This window comes from Ammospiza nelsoni, chromosome 6 (assembly GCF_027579445.1).
Source record: "Ammospiza nelsoni isolate bAmmNel1 chromosome 6, bAmmNel1.pri, whole genome shotgun sequence".
NCBI classification, from domain to species: domain Eukaryota; kingdom Metazoa; phylum Chordata; class Aves; order Passeriformes; family Passerellidae; genus Ammospiza; species Ammospiza nelsoni.
Genome location: NC_080638.1, coordinates 21,791,938 through 21,804,347, shown reverse-complemented (window position 1 = coordinate 21,804,347; position 12,410 = coordinate 21,791,938). Strand labels below are relative to the sequence as shown.

Genomic DNA, 12,410 nt, shown 5'->3' with positions numbered 1-12,410 from the left:
GCCCCTTTGGCAGCCTGTCACAGCTGCTTATGCAACCCAGAAAGCGCAGCCTCCTCAGGAACACCCTCACAAATGGCCCAGAAAGCTGTGCCTCCTCCATGCTGCAAAAGCAGCTGCCAGCAGGGCACTCCTACACCCACCGCGCTGAGCTGGAGCCTGCAGTGCACATCATCAGCCCCCACGGTGCAAAGAGGCAGGCAAAGCTGGAACTCGAGCCTGTCCTTAACAAATGCTTGCTGTTAGCTATGTACCGTGGTCGCTGCCTTAACAAACATCCCAGGATGGTGCTTTAAAAGTAGGCCAGGTGAAAGGTGTGATTCTGGGAATTCCTGCTGGAGAAAGACATAAAACATTTTGAGTCAAGCAGTTACCCATTTTCCTGCAGGCAGAAAACTGCCTCCTTCTTGTCTAGACATCTGCAAACCTACATTTGCAGAAGAAAGCCCTCCCTGCTCTAATGTCCTGCCCTACTTTTCTCCCTCCTCCTCTCTGCTACCACCACCTGTGGGGAGGCAGAGCTCCAGGAGCAAACACAGAGGCACCAAGTTCTGGCCACAAGCAGGTGCAGGTCAACCCAGCTGGAGGAAAAAACTGAAAGTTACAAAGGACAAAAACTTTCAGATGAAGTTCCTTCCAACACCTCTCAATTCAATGGGATCTACACAGCTAATCCTGTTAAAATCAACTGGATGTTTGCCATTGCCTTCAGCAGGAGGCCTTAAGGGCACACACTTAATGCATCAGCAATTTGTGGGGATGGGAGCTGCATCTGCTCGCCTGAGTGCATTACTGAGCCTGAGAGCTGACCTCTAGATGGACAAAAACATGTGCCTCTCATGCCCACCTCATATGAGCTTTTAAAGGATATATCCATGGGCTTTAATTGCAAGCAAGCATATTGATCCTTTTGGATTTCAGTGCTATTATGCCAGTGCCATACCTGAGCAGAATTTTTTTAATGAATTTCCAATGGCTTCAAGAGTACTGCTCCCTTTAAAGATAACCTGGAAGCCCATGGCAAGGGTAACACTTCATCCAGACTGCAGCAGCCACTGCCCCCTGAAATGTGATTGTTGAGGATCTGACAGTCAAAGCACAGCTGGATTCAATCACATATTTTAGATAAGCCCTCCAAATAAAGCCCTCTCCCTCACAAGTTAAATACTGTTTACTGTCAGTTTTAGATGAGACAGAAAATTGAAGACTGTAGGATGCTGGACTCTCTGTGCCCTTTTTTTTACAGGTTTCAGCCTGTGGGTCCTGGCTAAGTATCCAGCACATTTGCATTCTGGCTGGCAAACCCTACACAAATGAGTAAGGCAGCTTTCCCTTTCCCTGCTGAGCTGGAGTGCATTACTGCAACCCACAGGAAGCCAGCTACATTTCAGCTCAGAGATGACTGTGTTTTACTGGCAGAAAATATGCTGAAAAGCCTGGAAATATCTCAATGCAATTTGGAATGATTTGGGATGAAGAAGACACAAACAACATATTATTTTAAGAAATTAATTGTAGAAGAAGAAAATCAAGTGAAATAAAGCATTTCCACAACAGTGAGAAATCTGCTGAAAATATACTAGCTCTGTCTATGTTATTAAAATAGAAATTGTGAAGGAAAAGTCTATTTATTCCTTTTCACATGGGTTCTCTGCCAGTTAAATTCAGGATGGAAGTCTTCTTGCTAAGACCAGGACAGTTTTCAACATAATTTGCCTACCATGTAGATACATTAATCTGAAGCTATTTGCTGCAGCTTTTCCAAAGCACTTTGTCACCGACAGTCAGAGACCAGCTTGGACAGTCCATGTCCTCATCCAAAAATGACATGCTGTTGTTACCAAAAAAATTTAATTTCTCCATCTTCTCAACCACAAAGTAACTGGAAAAAGAATTTCTAAAGATAAGGCATGTCAACTGGTAGAAAAAGTATAAAATTAATGTAAAATATTAAAGTGACACAACTGGGGACTAGATTTTCACTTAAATATTTGATCTTTGACCACAGACCCAAACAAGGGTCAAAATACATCGAACACTTAGATAAAAAGCTGTTGAGTATTATCTAGGCCCTACTGAAAATACAAACAAATGTGATCTGAAAGCCCTCAACTTTGGGGAAAGTTCTTCAGCATTCAACTCTGCACTACAGTTTCCTTTTATCTTTGTTTCAGAAGAAAAGGCCCATATGGATGCTACAGGGCACAGTGCCTTAGCACTGCCTTAGCACTCCTATTTCAGATGAAAAACATTACCACATCCTATCTGCATTACAGTTATTCAGTGTCTCAAGACAATTTTCGCAAACATTTGGTGTGTTTGCTTTGCTCTACTAATCAAATTCCATTTCAAGTTCCTTCTATTTCTATTCTCACAGCAGTTTCAAATGGGAGTTGAGATATTTCTAAAATACTGTGCAGCAGATGTTGTAACTCAGGAGTGGGTGAAGTAGGGCCAGGAAAACAAAAGCAGGGAGCTATGAAGAGTAAATTGTTTTCCAGGTTTTTCTGTTTATTTGTTGTGCTGTGTTATGCAAGTGGCTTATCCTCTGTGCCCCAGCACTGCTGGCTGTTGAAAGGATATGTTCCCAATGGACTTCCCAGCCTCTCATTATTTATTTGGTGTTGGAGAAAAGCACTGTGAAACTGATGAAAAATGCCACAGAAGGGTGCAAAGTTTTATTAGTCTTTCAAGGTCTGATCAGAAGGCCACCAAAGGAGAAAAAAAGACATTTCTAATTACTCTAGTGGACTTTGAGCTGGACTTTTTAGTCAGCCTTCACTCAGTGAACTGCATGCATTTGTCACTTCCTTTGCTCTGTTTCAATGTCATTGCCTGCTTGCAGCAGAGCACTCCTGGGGAAAGTAGTATGCCAACCAGCAAGAACTGTTTTCTTTTACTACCTATTGAAATTATTTTTTAACTCAACATTTATTTTAAATTACATTTTAAAATAGCACTGAAAAATTCTGAAGATGATCACAAGGTTGATAGGTGTAACAGAGTAAAAAAACTCAACCCTAAACAAGCATATGCTGCAGATATTTACAACCTAAGAGGCACCTGCTGTCACTCTGAGCTTCTTCCACAGCAAAGAGTTAAAGCTTCTGGAGACTGGTGGGTTTCTTGTTGTGCCATCTGAAGACAGGAGAGGAAAGGAAACAACCCAGTCACAGCCAGTTAGCCACAGTAGATCGAGTTCTCAGAGCACATCTGCAAATTAAGCAGATAGAATCCCCTCCATCAGGCTGTCTCTCCATGCCACGAGCCCCCTGGGCTATCACAGAAGATTCCTCACACTGCTCACATTTGAATCCCAATTACACAGAAAGATTACGGAGGACGCAAAAAACTGCTATCAGCCAGGTACGTCTGAATTGCTGCTTTGCTCAAAGCAAACTTGGTTGATACACTTAGAAAATGTTTTGAGAAATACTATATAAAAAATTTCCTTCCTTAAGCTTCTTTATGGAGGACTTCCAACTTCTGTGTGTGTCTGGATATGATTTTGATTGTGGACAATTTGGAAACAGCACTTGTTTTTCAGGGGTATGCTTTTCCATTTTGGAAATGAAAAAACAGATCTATCAAAGGGAAAAAACCACAACACTGCAAAATCAATTTAATTCTATACTAGGTACCTGTGTTCTCATCAAAATAACTGCAAACTAATTAATGGTCAGCAATGGGTGTTTACCAGCTAAGACTCCCTTATATCCTGCATTTCATTCTCTCAGTGTCCAATCAGTACAGCTCAAACATCTTATTTTTGTATAAATGAATACAGGTTCTTTGAGTTTGCTACAGTTCATAAGATCAACTCATTAGTCATTCATTATTTTGCAGCATTCAAATTACTGTGAAATTACTATAAATAATACTTTCAATGCTGAAAAATATGAGATGTCACACTAAACAGCAGCACTGATTAGTCATTGTTCTCCTGATTAGAATGTTTTTGTTGCCTAACTAACAGGTAACAGGCAAAGCCCACAGGTGAACAAACCATTTCTGGGTAGGGTCAAAGAGGACAGTAACTAATAAACACAGTCTGTGAGTGACTCAGTGCCTAAACACTGTTATCTAGAGACATTTCATAAACCCTAGATTTACTAGGATCTAGGACACAGAACAATGGCAGACTTGCTTCCATAGGAGAAGCATGAAGACAAGGAAGACTATCCAAAGGTATATGAAATGTCAGCTGCTGTTTAGGTCACTCATGCTACCCCTTGCCTCTAAAAGATGTTCTTCCTGTACTTCTCTGTGACCACCTAATAGGGTTTATGAAATGGTACATCACCCAAAATTGTAACTATGTCCATCTATTTCCATAGTAAGCACATTTCAAACTACATTAGCTACTGTTTTTAAAAAACACCTGTCTTCATCTGATTCTTCTATAAATGTATTTCCCAATGCATCCATCAACATCTGAATTCCTTACGATCTCTTCTTGCCATATAAACAACTCTTATTGGAAAAGTCTGCTCAAAATACTGTTTGATTTTAAAATAAACAGGGAGAATATTAGTTTTGCTCTTTCTGTTCACTTAGTTTCTAGCTTGGGTGACTACTGCTTCCCAAACACGGGGCTTATAAAAGTAATGCTGAGATTCTCATTTATTTGTATAATGCTTACAGCTTAACCTTCTATAAAAACACCAAATATAACGAAGTATGACTCAAGTCATCATAACTGGCAATTGTTTATTAACTCCCCCTCCTTTCTTATTTGTCTTTACTCATTGTAGTGTCTCTCAGTATCCTGTGTTGTACCACAACAAAGGCATTTGTCTGTTTATCTCTGCACCAGCTGTAATGCTAATCCAACTCCAGTTTTGAGCATAAAGCCACAAAAAAGCACTTTAAACTCTTTGTTTATAAGGTTAGATCTTTTGGGTTCCCCAAAGCTGTTCAGGGTTAGATGAGCCATGGCCCAAAGGAATCAGTGGTATTGGAAGGTTAGAGTTGGAGGTCAGCATAGCCAGAGAGCAACCACACTGTATTGACACACTGTAATTAGCAGGAAAATACATGGAAAGCCAAAGCAATTCCAGGCAGTGTCTAAGAGCTACTTCTGTCCAAAAATCTCAGACAAACCTTCCTTCCATTACATACTGAACTGTTTGCTCATGTAAAGTTCAAGAAATATGAGAGACAAGGAAATGTGTTTAAGTGCTCTTAACGTATGTTCTGTATGTCTATCAATCAAATAATTTTTACTGATCTTTTCTCCACTCTGTATCTGCAGACTCTTTAGACAGAGAACTCTGCAGAAGTGAGTACTGCTCAATATCTGGGAAATAGTTTGTGACATTGTGGACACTAACAATTGCCCTATATGGAGATTCTTAAAAGTATATGTAAAAATGTAATATGTGTACCAATATGTCAATTAAATTGTTGGCCACTTTTGATACTCTCGTTAGACTTCAAATATAAACCAGCAGTCAAATGTAGAACAGGAGAGGTAGAAGATAAAGAAGTCTAATTTTCTCATATAGAACAGAAATTTTCTTATGGCATCTTCGGTATGGAAGACATTTTACTTTTCTAAAGATCCTGTAAAACCAAAGAAGCTAAGTAACCAGGCAGCATGGAAGAAGAGACAAATGACATCTAATCAAGTAAACCTAGCTTAGTGCAAGCTCCTCTGATGATGCCATTTTTGAATGCTTGTAAGAAACAAGCAGCAGATTCCTGTTTAGCATATCACCTGAAGGTAAAAAAATTCATAAGTCTTTCTTTATGCATAATAAGGACACAACCACATGCTCAGAAATGGGTTCACTAATTTAATTAACTTATAACCAAACCTCACCCACAGTGCAGTACTTCTGAAAAGAAATCTAAATGTAGAAAAATCTAGCACCTTCAGGGCAGAGGCATTAGGCTATACAGTGAACAGAACTCAACCACAATCTCTGGATGATTCCACAAGGTAAGACAGCCATTCCATTGATTGTTTTTCAAACAGACACAGGAATGGCTATGCCTACCCTGTCTGTGTGCTCTGGCCTGAAAACACCTCACCTTTGAAAAACATTCCATGGCAGGTGCCTATTTTAGCACAGCAGTTCCCATACCAGGGAATTAAGGCAGGCAGTGCAGCAATATGGTACAACATGGCAATTGATGCAGTGTCATCAGTTCCTGTGTTTTTACAGCAACTCTTCTTCTACACAACGTTGTTCAGATCCCCCCAGGTTTTGATGTCATGTAACTAGAAGATATCAATCCTTCCTTAAAAAAGAAAGCCTATGTGTCCTGTTTTTGTTGTCACAGAAAAATGAAAAGCAGCAAGGAAAATACAAATCCTTAAACTTTCAAAAAAAAAGAGGAATTACATTTTTAAATGTAAGATTTAGTGGGTTGTTTTTTTCCTAATGTTTTGCTCACATCTGTAAATTCTGGGGATTTGGCAAAGGCTGGGACAGAGAACTTGAACATTTACTAAAGAGCACCAGTCTGCTGCCACCAAAGGCACTGCCAATGAATCAGCCAGTTATTTCCCTCCCTGTTGTCTGTGCTCTCCAAAGCTCTTTCACAGTCAATATCCAGGCTGATTACATAAACTTCTTTCAGTCTTCAAACAAACAGGTTTATGAGAGCAAGAGACACCCCTTGAAGCCCACTCATGAAAGCCTGAGCACAGCGCACAGATGACAGGCAGAGGATTCGCGCCCCACGAAGCCCCAGCGGGACCCGCAAGCCCGAGACCCCGACCGGGCTGCTCAGCACAAGCTGAGATTCACCTCGGCCCTGCCGCCCCAGCCAGCCCTGCATGGCTGCACACACAGCGGGCACCTCCCCTTATAAATGCAATCAACAAATCCTGACGTTTCCCTCGTAAACAAAACATGCAGTTTCAAGTTTCCGTGCACGTCGCTCCTCCAGCCCGCTGGCTGCGGGGCCTTGGGCAGGCTCCCTGCCCGGAGCCTCCTGCCGCCCCGGGCGAGCCCGAGCCCCGCCGGACGAGGCTCCCGCACTCGGGGGCCCGGGGCTGCGGCAGCTGGGGGGCTCCAGCCCGGCATCCCCGGCCGCCTCGGGGCGACAGACGGCCAGGAAATCCCGGCTTGCGACATCTCCGGCGCCGCTCCCTCCGCCCCGGGCGCGCCCAGGCCGAGCCCCGCCGGCAGCACACCGGCCCGGCCCCGCGGCCGCACTCACCGCCGCCCGCTCGCTGAGCCCGCCGGTCCCGATTCCCCACGGCCGCGACAAGGAAGCGGCGGCCGGGCCGGGCCGGGCACCCGGCGGGAACTACCGGCCCGGGCACCGAGCGGGAACTACCGGCCCCAGCAGCCCGCGGGCCCGCGTTCCCCTGGGAGCGGCCGTGCCCGCCCCGGGAAGCCGCCCCAGTGCAGCGCCGTGTGCAGGCTCCGTGTGCCGACAGCCCGTGTTGAGCACAAAATCCCCAAAATTCCGCGGAAATGGTGCACGCCTCGTGCTTGACTCATGTTTTGAGACGCAGAAAAGTGTGTCTCTGTGGGTTTCAGAAGGGAACTGCAGCGCGACTTCCATAGGATTTATTCAAGCTGTGTTAAATAATTGTGATAGGATCTAATCACAGTAATTGTGATAGGATCTAATTGATCTGTTTTGTTTCTTTTATTTTCTCAGCCACAATATGGCCCAGTCAACAGACAGAATGTCCCTGCAGATGGTATCCACCGTCAGTAACTCATCCTTGCTTCAGCCGGGCTTCTCTCTCCTGAATTTTGAGGGGCATGTTTTCTTTTTTGGTCAGAAAGGATGGCCAAAGAGATCCTGCCCCACTGGTGTTTTCCTTCTTGATATAAAGCAGAATGAGCTCAAAATGAAACCTGTCTTCTTCTCCAAAGACTCATGTTACCTTCCCCCTCTCCGCTACCCTGCTCTTTGCTCGCTCAGAAGCGATGCAAGGGCTGATGAGTACCAGTACATCATCCATGGTGGTAAAACACCTAACAATGATCTTTCTGATAAGATTTACTTTATAAGTTTGGTTAGCAAAACTAGCAAGAAAATGACATTCCAATGCATTGAGAAGGACCTGGGTGGAGATGTGCCTGAAGCTAGATATGGGCATACAATTAACGTAGTTCACAGCCGGGGGAAAAGGATGAGTGTTCTCTTTGGAGGGAGGTCATATACTCCTCTTGCACAGAGAACCACTGAAACATGGAACAGTGTAGTCGACTGTTTGCCATCTGTGTTTCTCATTGATTTTGAGTTTGGATGCTGTACATCATACATGCTTCCAGAGCTTCGAGATGGACTTTCTTTCCACGTTTCAATTGCCAAAGATGATACCATCTACATCTTGGGAGGCCACTCACTTCAAAATAACACCAGGCCCCCCAACTTGTACAAGCTAAAAATTGATCTGCCCCTGGGCAGCCCAGCTGTGACCTGCACCATCCTGCCAGGGGGGATATCAGTGTCAAGTGCTATAGTGACCCAGATCAGTGACACTGAATTTGTCCTTGTTGGTGGCTACCTCTCAGACAACCAGAAACGGCTGGCATGTAACACCGTAGTTCTGGAGGATAATAAGATAGAAATTGTTGAAAGTGTGGGCCCAGAGTGGACACCAGATATTAAACACTGCAGAATGTGGTTTGGCTGTGATATGGGTGAAGGGTCTGTTTTGCTGGGCATTCCAGGGGCCAACAAACAAATAATCCCAGATGCAAACTACTTCTACATTTTGAGATGCAAAGGAGCAGAAGAGGACAAGGAAGAAGAAGTGATGACACAAACTTGCAGTCAGACATCAAGTGAAGACCCTGGAGACTCCACTCCATTTGAAGATTCGGAGGAGTTCTGTTTTAGTGCTGAAGCCAATAGCTTTGATGCTAACGATGCTGATACTTACAATGAAGATGATGAAGAAGATGAGTCAGAAACAGGCTACTGGATCACCTGCTGTGCCAGTTGCAATATCGACATCAACACCTGGGTCCCTTTCTATTCAACAGAGCTCAACAAGCCTGCAATGATCCTGTGCTCCAGTGGGGCTGGCCACTGGGTCCACGCACAGTGTATGGATCTCTCAGAGACCATGCTTCTACGTCTCTCAGAAGCAAATGTCAAGTATTTCTGCAACAAGCACATTGACCTTAATAAAGGGCTACAAACTCCCCAAAAGGTGGCGTGCCTGAAAAAGCCACCCATGAAACCATTGCGCAAAAAGAAACCCATGAAGTTATCAACATCAGTGAAAAAGTCCTTCCTTCGGAGACTCTTTGAATAGATTTACACTGCTGATTTGTATTCACCTGGGAGGAAATGAAATCACAGGCAAAGGCAACAATGGTTGAAGCAGTGTGGGTTATTGGAGCTTGAAGAGATCTTATTTCAGTTATCTCAATGTTTTTGATACATTTCAAAGCACATGAAATTTTTTCTGTCTCTTATGTGTATTTTTGTAAAACCCAGACAGGGATCCCCATCTTGGAGAACACTGTGCAAACACACAGCCAGACACTGGTAAACTGTGTGCTGAATTTTTTGCTATAACTGAATTTTGTGCTATAACTTACTCCCCAGTAAGTTTAATGGAATTGCTAGTAGGGTAGGACATTGTCCCATGTAGTCAGTGCTGTTACCATCTGTCCCTTAAGAACATTATATTGCCCATTTAAATTTTTTATCTTAGTCAGTAGTTCTAGAAATATTTGACCTAATTTATAGCTGCATTACTCTAGTTTTATGTTGGTGTAATGAAATAAAATGAGACTAATTATTCTGGTTTTAAACAAAAGTAGTGGTTTTAAGTCCCTTGTGTCAGAAATAATGAAATATTCAGATACTGAGGGTCAGTTTTCTTCAGGGACTTCCATTATGGAAGGCTTATATATGGAGCATTTAATTCTGGATAATTAATTTTTTATTTTGAGAGTTATGGAATGATTATATGTCAGTTTTGGCTACTGTTGAGGAATATCATCCAACAGTAAAAATTAAATTGCTTTTCTTAAACTACTGTGTTCATCAACTGCTCTTTATGTTTGTATTTTTTAAAATTTAGTAAGATAATAAAGTTTATAATGAAAATGACTGTGTTTTTTTTTCATGTATTCATGGGTAAATCAAATGCTGTAAATCCTAAAGTTTACAAAAGGACAGCAAATATGCTTGGGAGGTCCATATGAGGCCTGATGAGGAATCAGCTTGACAGCCACCCCATGCTGTGAGCTCCCATTGACTTCAGAAAAAATTCCTTCTGATGAGCAGGACTTTTATCCAGGACTCCAGGTCCTTCACTGCCCATTTCTTTCTCAGCTTTCCCAGGGTGACTGTGTAGAGTGTGAAAGCTTAGAAGTGCAAACTGTAGCTCAGAGGGATTCATTGAGCCAGTGGAGCATTGTGAGGGTAGAAACAAATGCAGTTGGCTTCTCAAAACATGAGGAGAAGATTGGATTCAGATTGGAAAGGACAGTGTCAAGGTTGAATAGCCCAAGAGTTTACTAAGATTTTTGTGGATTCTTTTATTGGCTATTTGTGAAGCCTCATCATTCTTGGCGTTATTTTTTATTTTTGTTTCTGCTCTAAACAGCTTTTCAGAAAATCAATACCAGCAGCTCAACATTTGTGAGCCAACAATAATAGCTCAGTATTCACATCCAACTCTCATGCTGGATCCCTGAATAAAAAAGGAAAACAGGAGCAGCTGTCAGCTATTTGATCACTATGTGCAGACCCTGAGCAGCCACTCCTTTACAAAGCAGTGTGTGGAGCACAGAACTCCTGTCAACACAGACGTGTCTGCACAGTACTCCCCTTAAAACCTTAGCACCCCAAGTGAACAGCGAAGAAGAGTAAAGGGCAACTGTACAAAGTTTTCTTTTACAACTTTTCATGTGCTGAGGGAGCTTAAAGTTTGGATTGAGCCTCTAAAGGGGAAGTATATCACCCTGACTGCCCTCTCTACAGCCTGTATATGGGTATAAATTAATGGATTTCAATGCCAACTTCCCTTTTCCTTTGTTATGTTAGTTTATGTAAGCTCAGAGTATGTAGTGCTATATGTTTTTCCAAAGAGTAAGTTAATATCATTCAAAGTCCCTTCAAACTGATGAAATAGTCAATGTCCCCTTTTGAAGGTTAGTCATAGGTCTTAGAGAGCTGAATTGTCATTAAAATATATCTTCATCATGCACTTATTTAGATCAACCAAAAAAATCCACACCTACATTAAAGCCACATCATCTCAACACCAACAAAAAGGGGCAATATACTCACACAAAAACCTCCCCCCTTGCCACTTTGCCATTTTGCAACAACAAAGGGATCCCTGCAATTACTGGGCTGCCCATAATTATTGAGTTCCCTGGCAATACCCAGTCTGAGTTTTTGCCTGTTACCTCTCTCAGTTACTGTCATTACCTCAAGTTCCTTGGACAGCACACTGTATGACGAATTTGTCTGCTAGTGCAGACAAATAAAAAAATGGAAATATTTTGTGATGGGAAAGCTCAACGCTGGCCTAGCAGAAGTGACATGTGGCCTGAGATAAAGCCTTGTGGCTCAGGCACTGGTGGTGTGGTTGCAGCATGCTGGGAGCAACTCTGAATTTCCAGAACTGACTCCTGCAGCTGCAGTGACTCCCTGAATCCCTGGGAGCACAAGCACACATTGTGGTTCCTTCCAGTTCTTACCTGAGTTGTTGTTCCTTACTTAACACTGTGGCTATGAAAAAAGCAATTCACAGTCAGACTTTATGTTATACCTCACTGGGCCCATAACATAAGTGTACCGTGTATTTGAGCTGGTTTTTTAAATGTATGGTTTATTTGAGTAGGAGGGGAAAATTGCTTGGTTAAAGCATGTCCCAGCTTCACAGTGAAAGGCTGTACCAGCAGCATTAAATCACATCTCAGAGACTGTAGCTACTGCAGGAGAAAGAAGTTGTAAGTAAAACAGAAAATATTTGAAAGGACTTGAACATAAAGAGATACACAAACTTCAGCCTGTGAAGACACTTGACATAGCACTCAAGACTGCAGAAAGCACCTAATTTCCTGAGCCAGGTACTCCAAAAGCATTCATTGTCTTCAAAACCAGCTAATCAATACAAGATGTTTCTTGCTCAGACAGGTTAGAATTAACAGATAAGATGAAGTAGATTTAAGTGCAGAAGTAAATCTCTATTGTATCTGCATCCAATTGACCTGTGTGTTTTGTAACCGCAGTAAGCAGCATCATGGTTCCCAGACACAATTTAGTAACACTGTATTGCTATTATCAGCTTCTATGAGAAGAATATATGGATTTTACTGCTATTGAAAGGTGCTTGGACCTTGAAGTACCTGATTAATTTACGGAAAAGCACAGCACAAACTTTACTGGTAGCACTAAAGCATGTGTTGTCGTTCAGAGTGACTCATTGCACCAATGGACCTTTGAAAGGAGTGGAAATAATGCAA

The 12,410-nt window shown here is 42.5% G+C and overlaps 2 protein-coding genes across 2 annotated transcripts in view; one reads left to right on the top strand and one right to left on the bottom strand.

Moving 5' to 3' along the window:
- IFTAP (intraflagellar transport associated protein) overlaps positions 1-7,245 on the bottom strand; it is a 39,897-nt gene extending 32,652 nt beyond the window's left edge. Inside the window, 2 exon segments of the mRNA XM_059475240.1 lie at positions 3,061-3,135; positions 7,171-7,245. The gene's annotated coding sequence lies outside the window, so the exon portion shown is untranslated.
- A 382-nt stretch (positions 7,246-7,627) lies between these two features.
- On the top strand, positions 7,628-9,235 carry RAG2 (recombination activating 2). The gene has a single exon (XM_059475296.1). The coding sequence runs from the start codon at positions 7,628-7,630 to the stop codon at positions 9,233-9,235; it is 1,608 nt and encodes a 535-aa protein (XP_059331279.1).
- The last annotated feature ends 3,175 nt before the right edge of the window (positions 9,236-12,410 follow it).

What these genes read in the sequence shown, in the direction of transcription:
- RAG2 (XM_059475296.1), top strand. Translation starts at nt 7,628, where the DNA reads ATGGCCCAGTCAACAGACAGAATGTCCCTGCAGATGGTATCCACCGTC.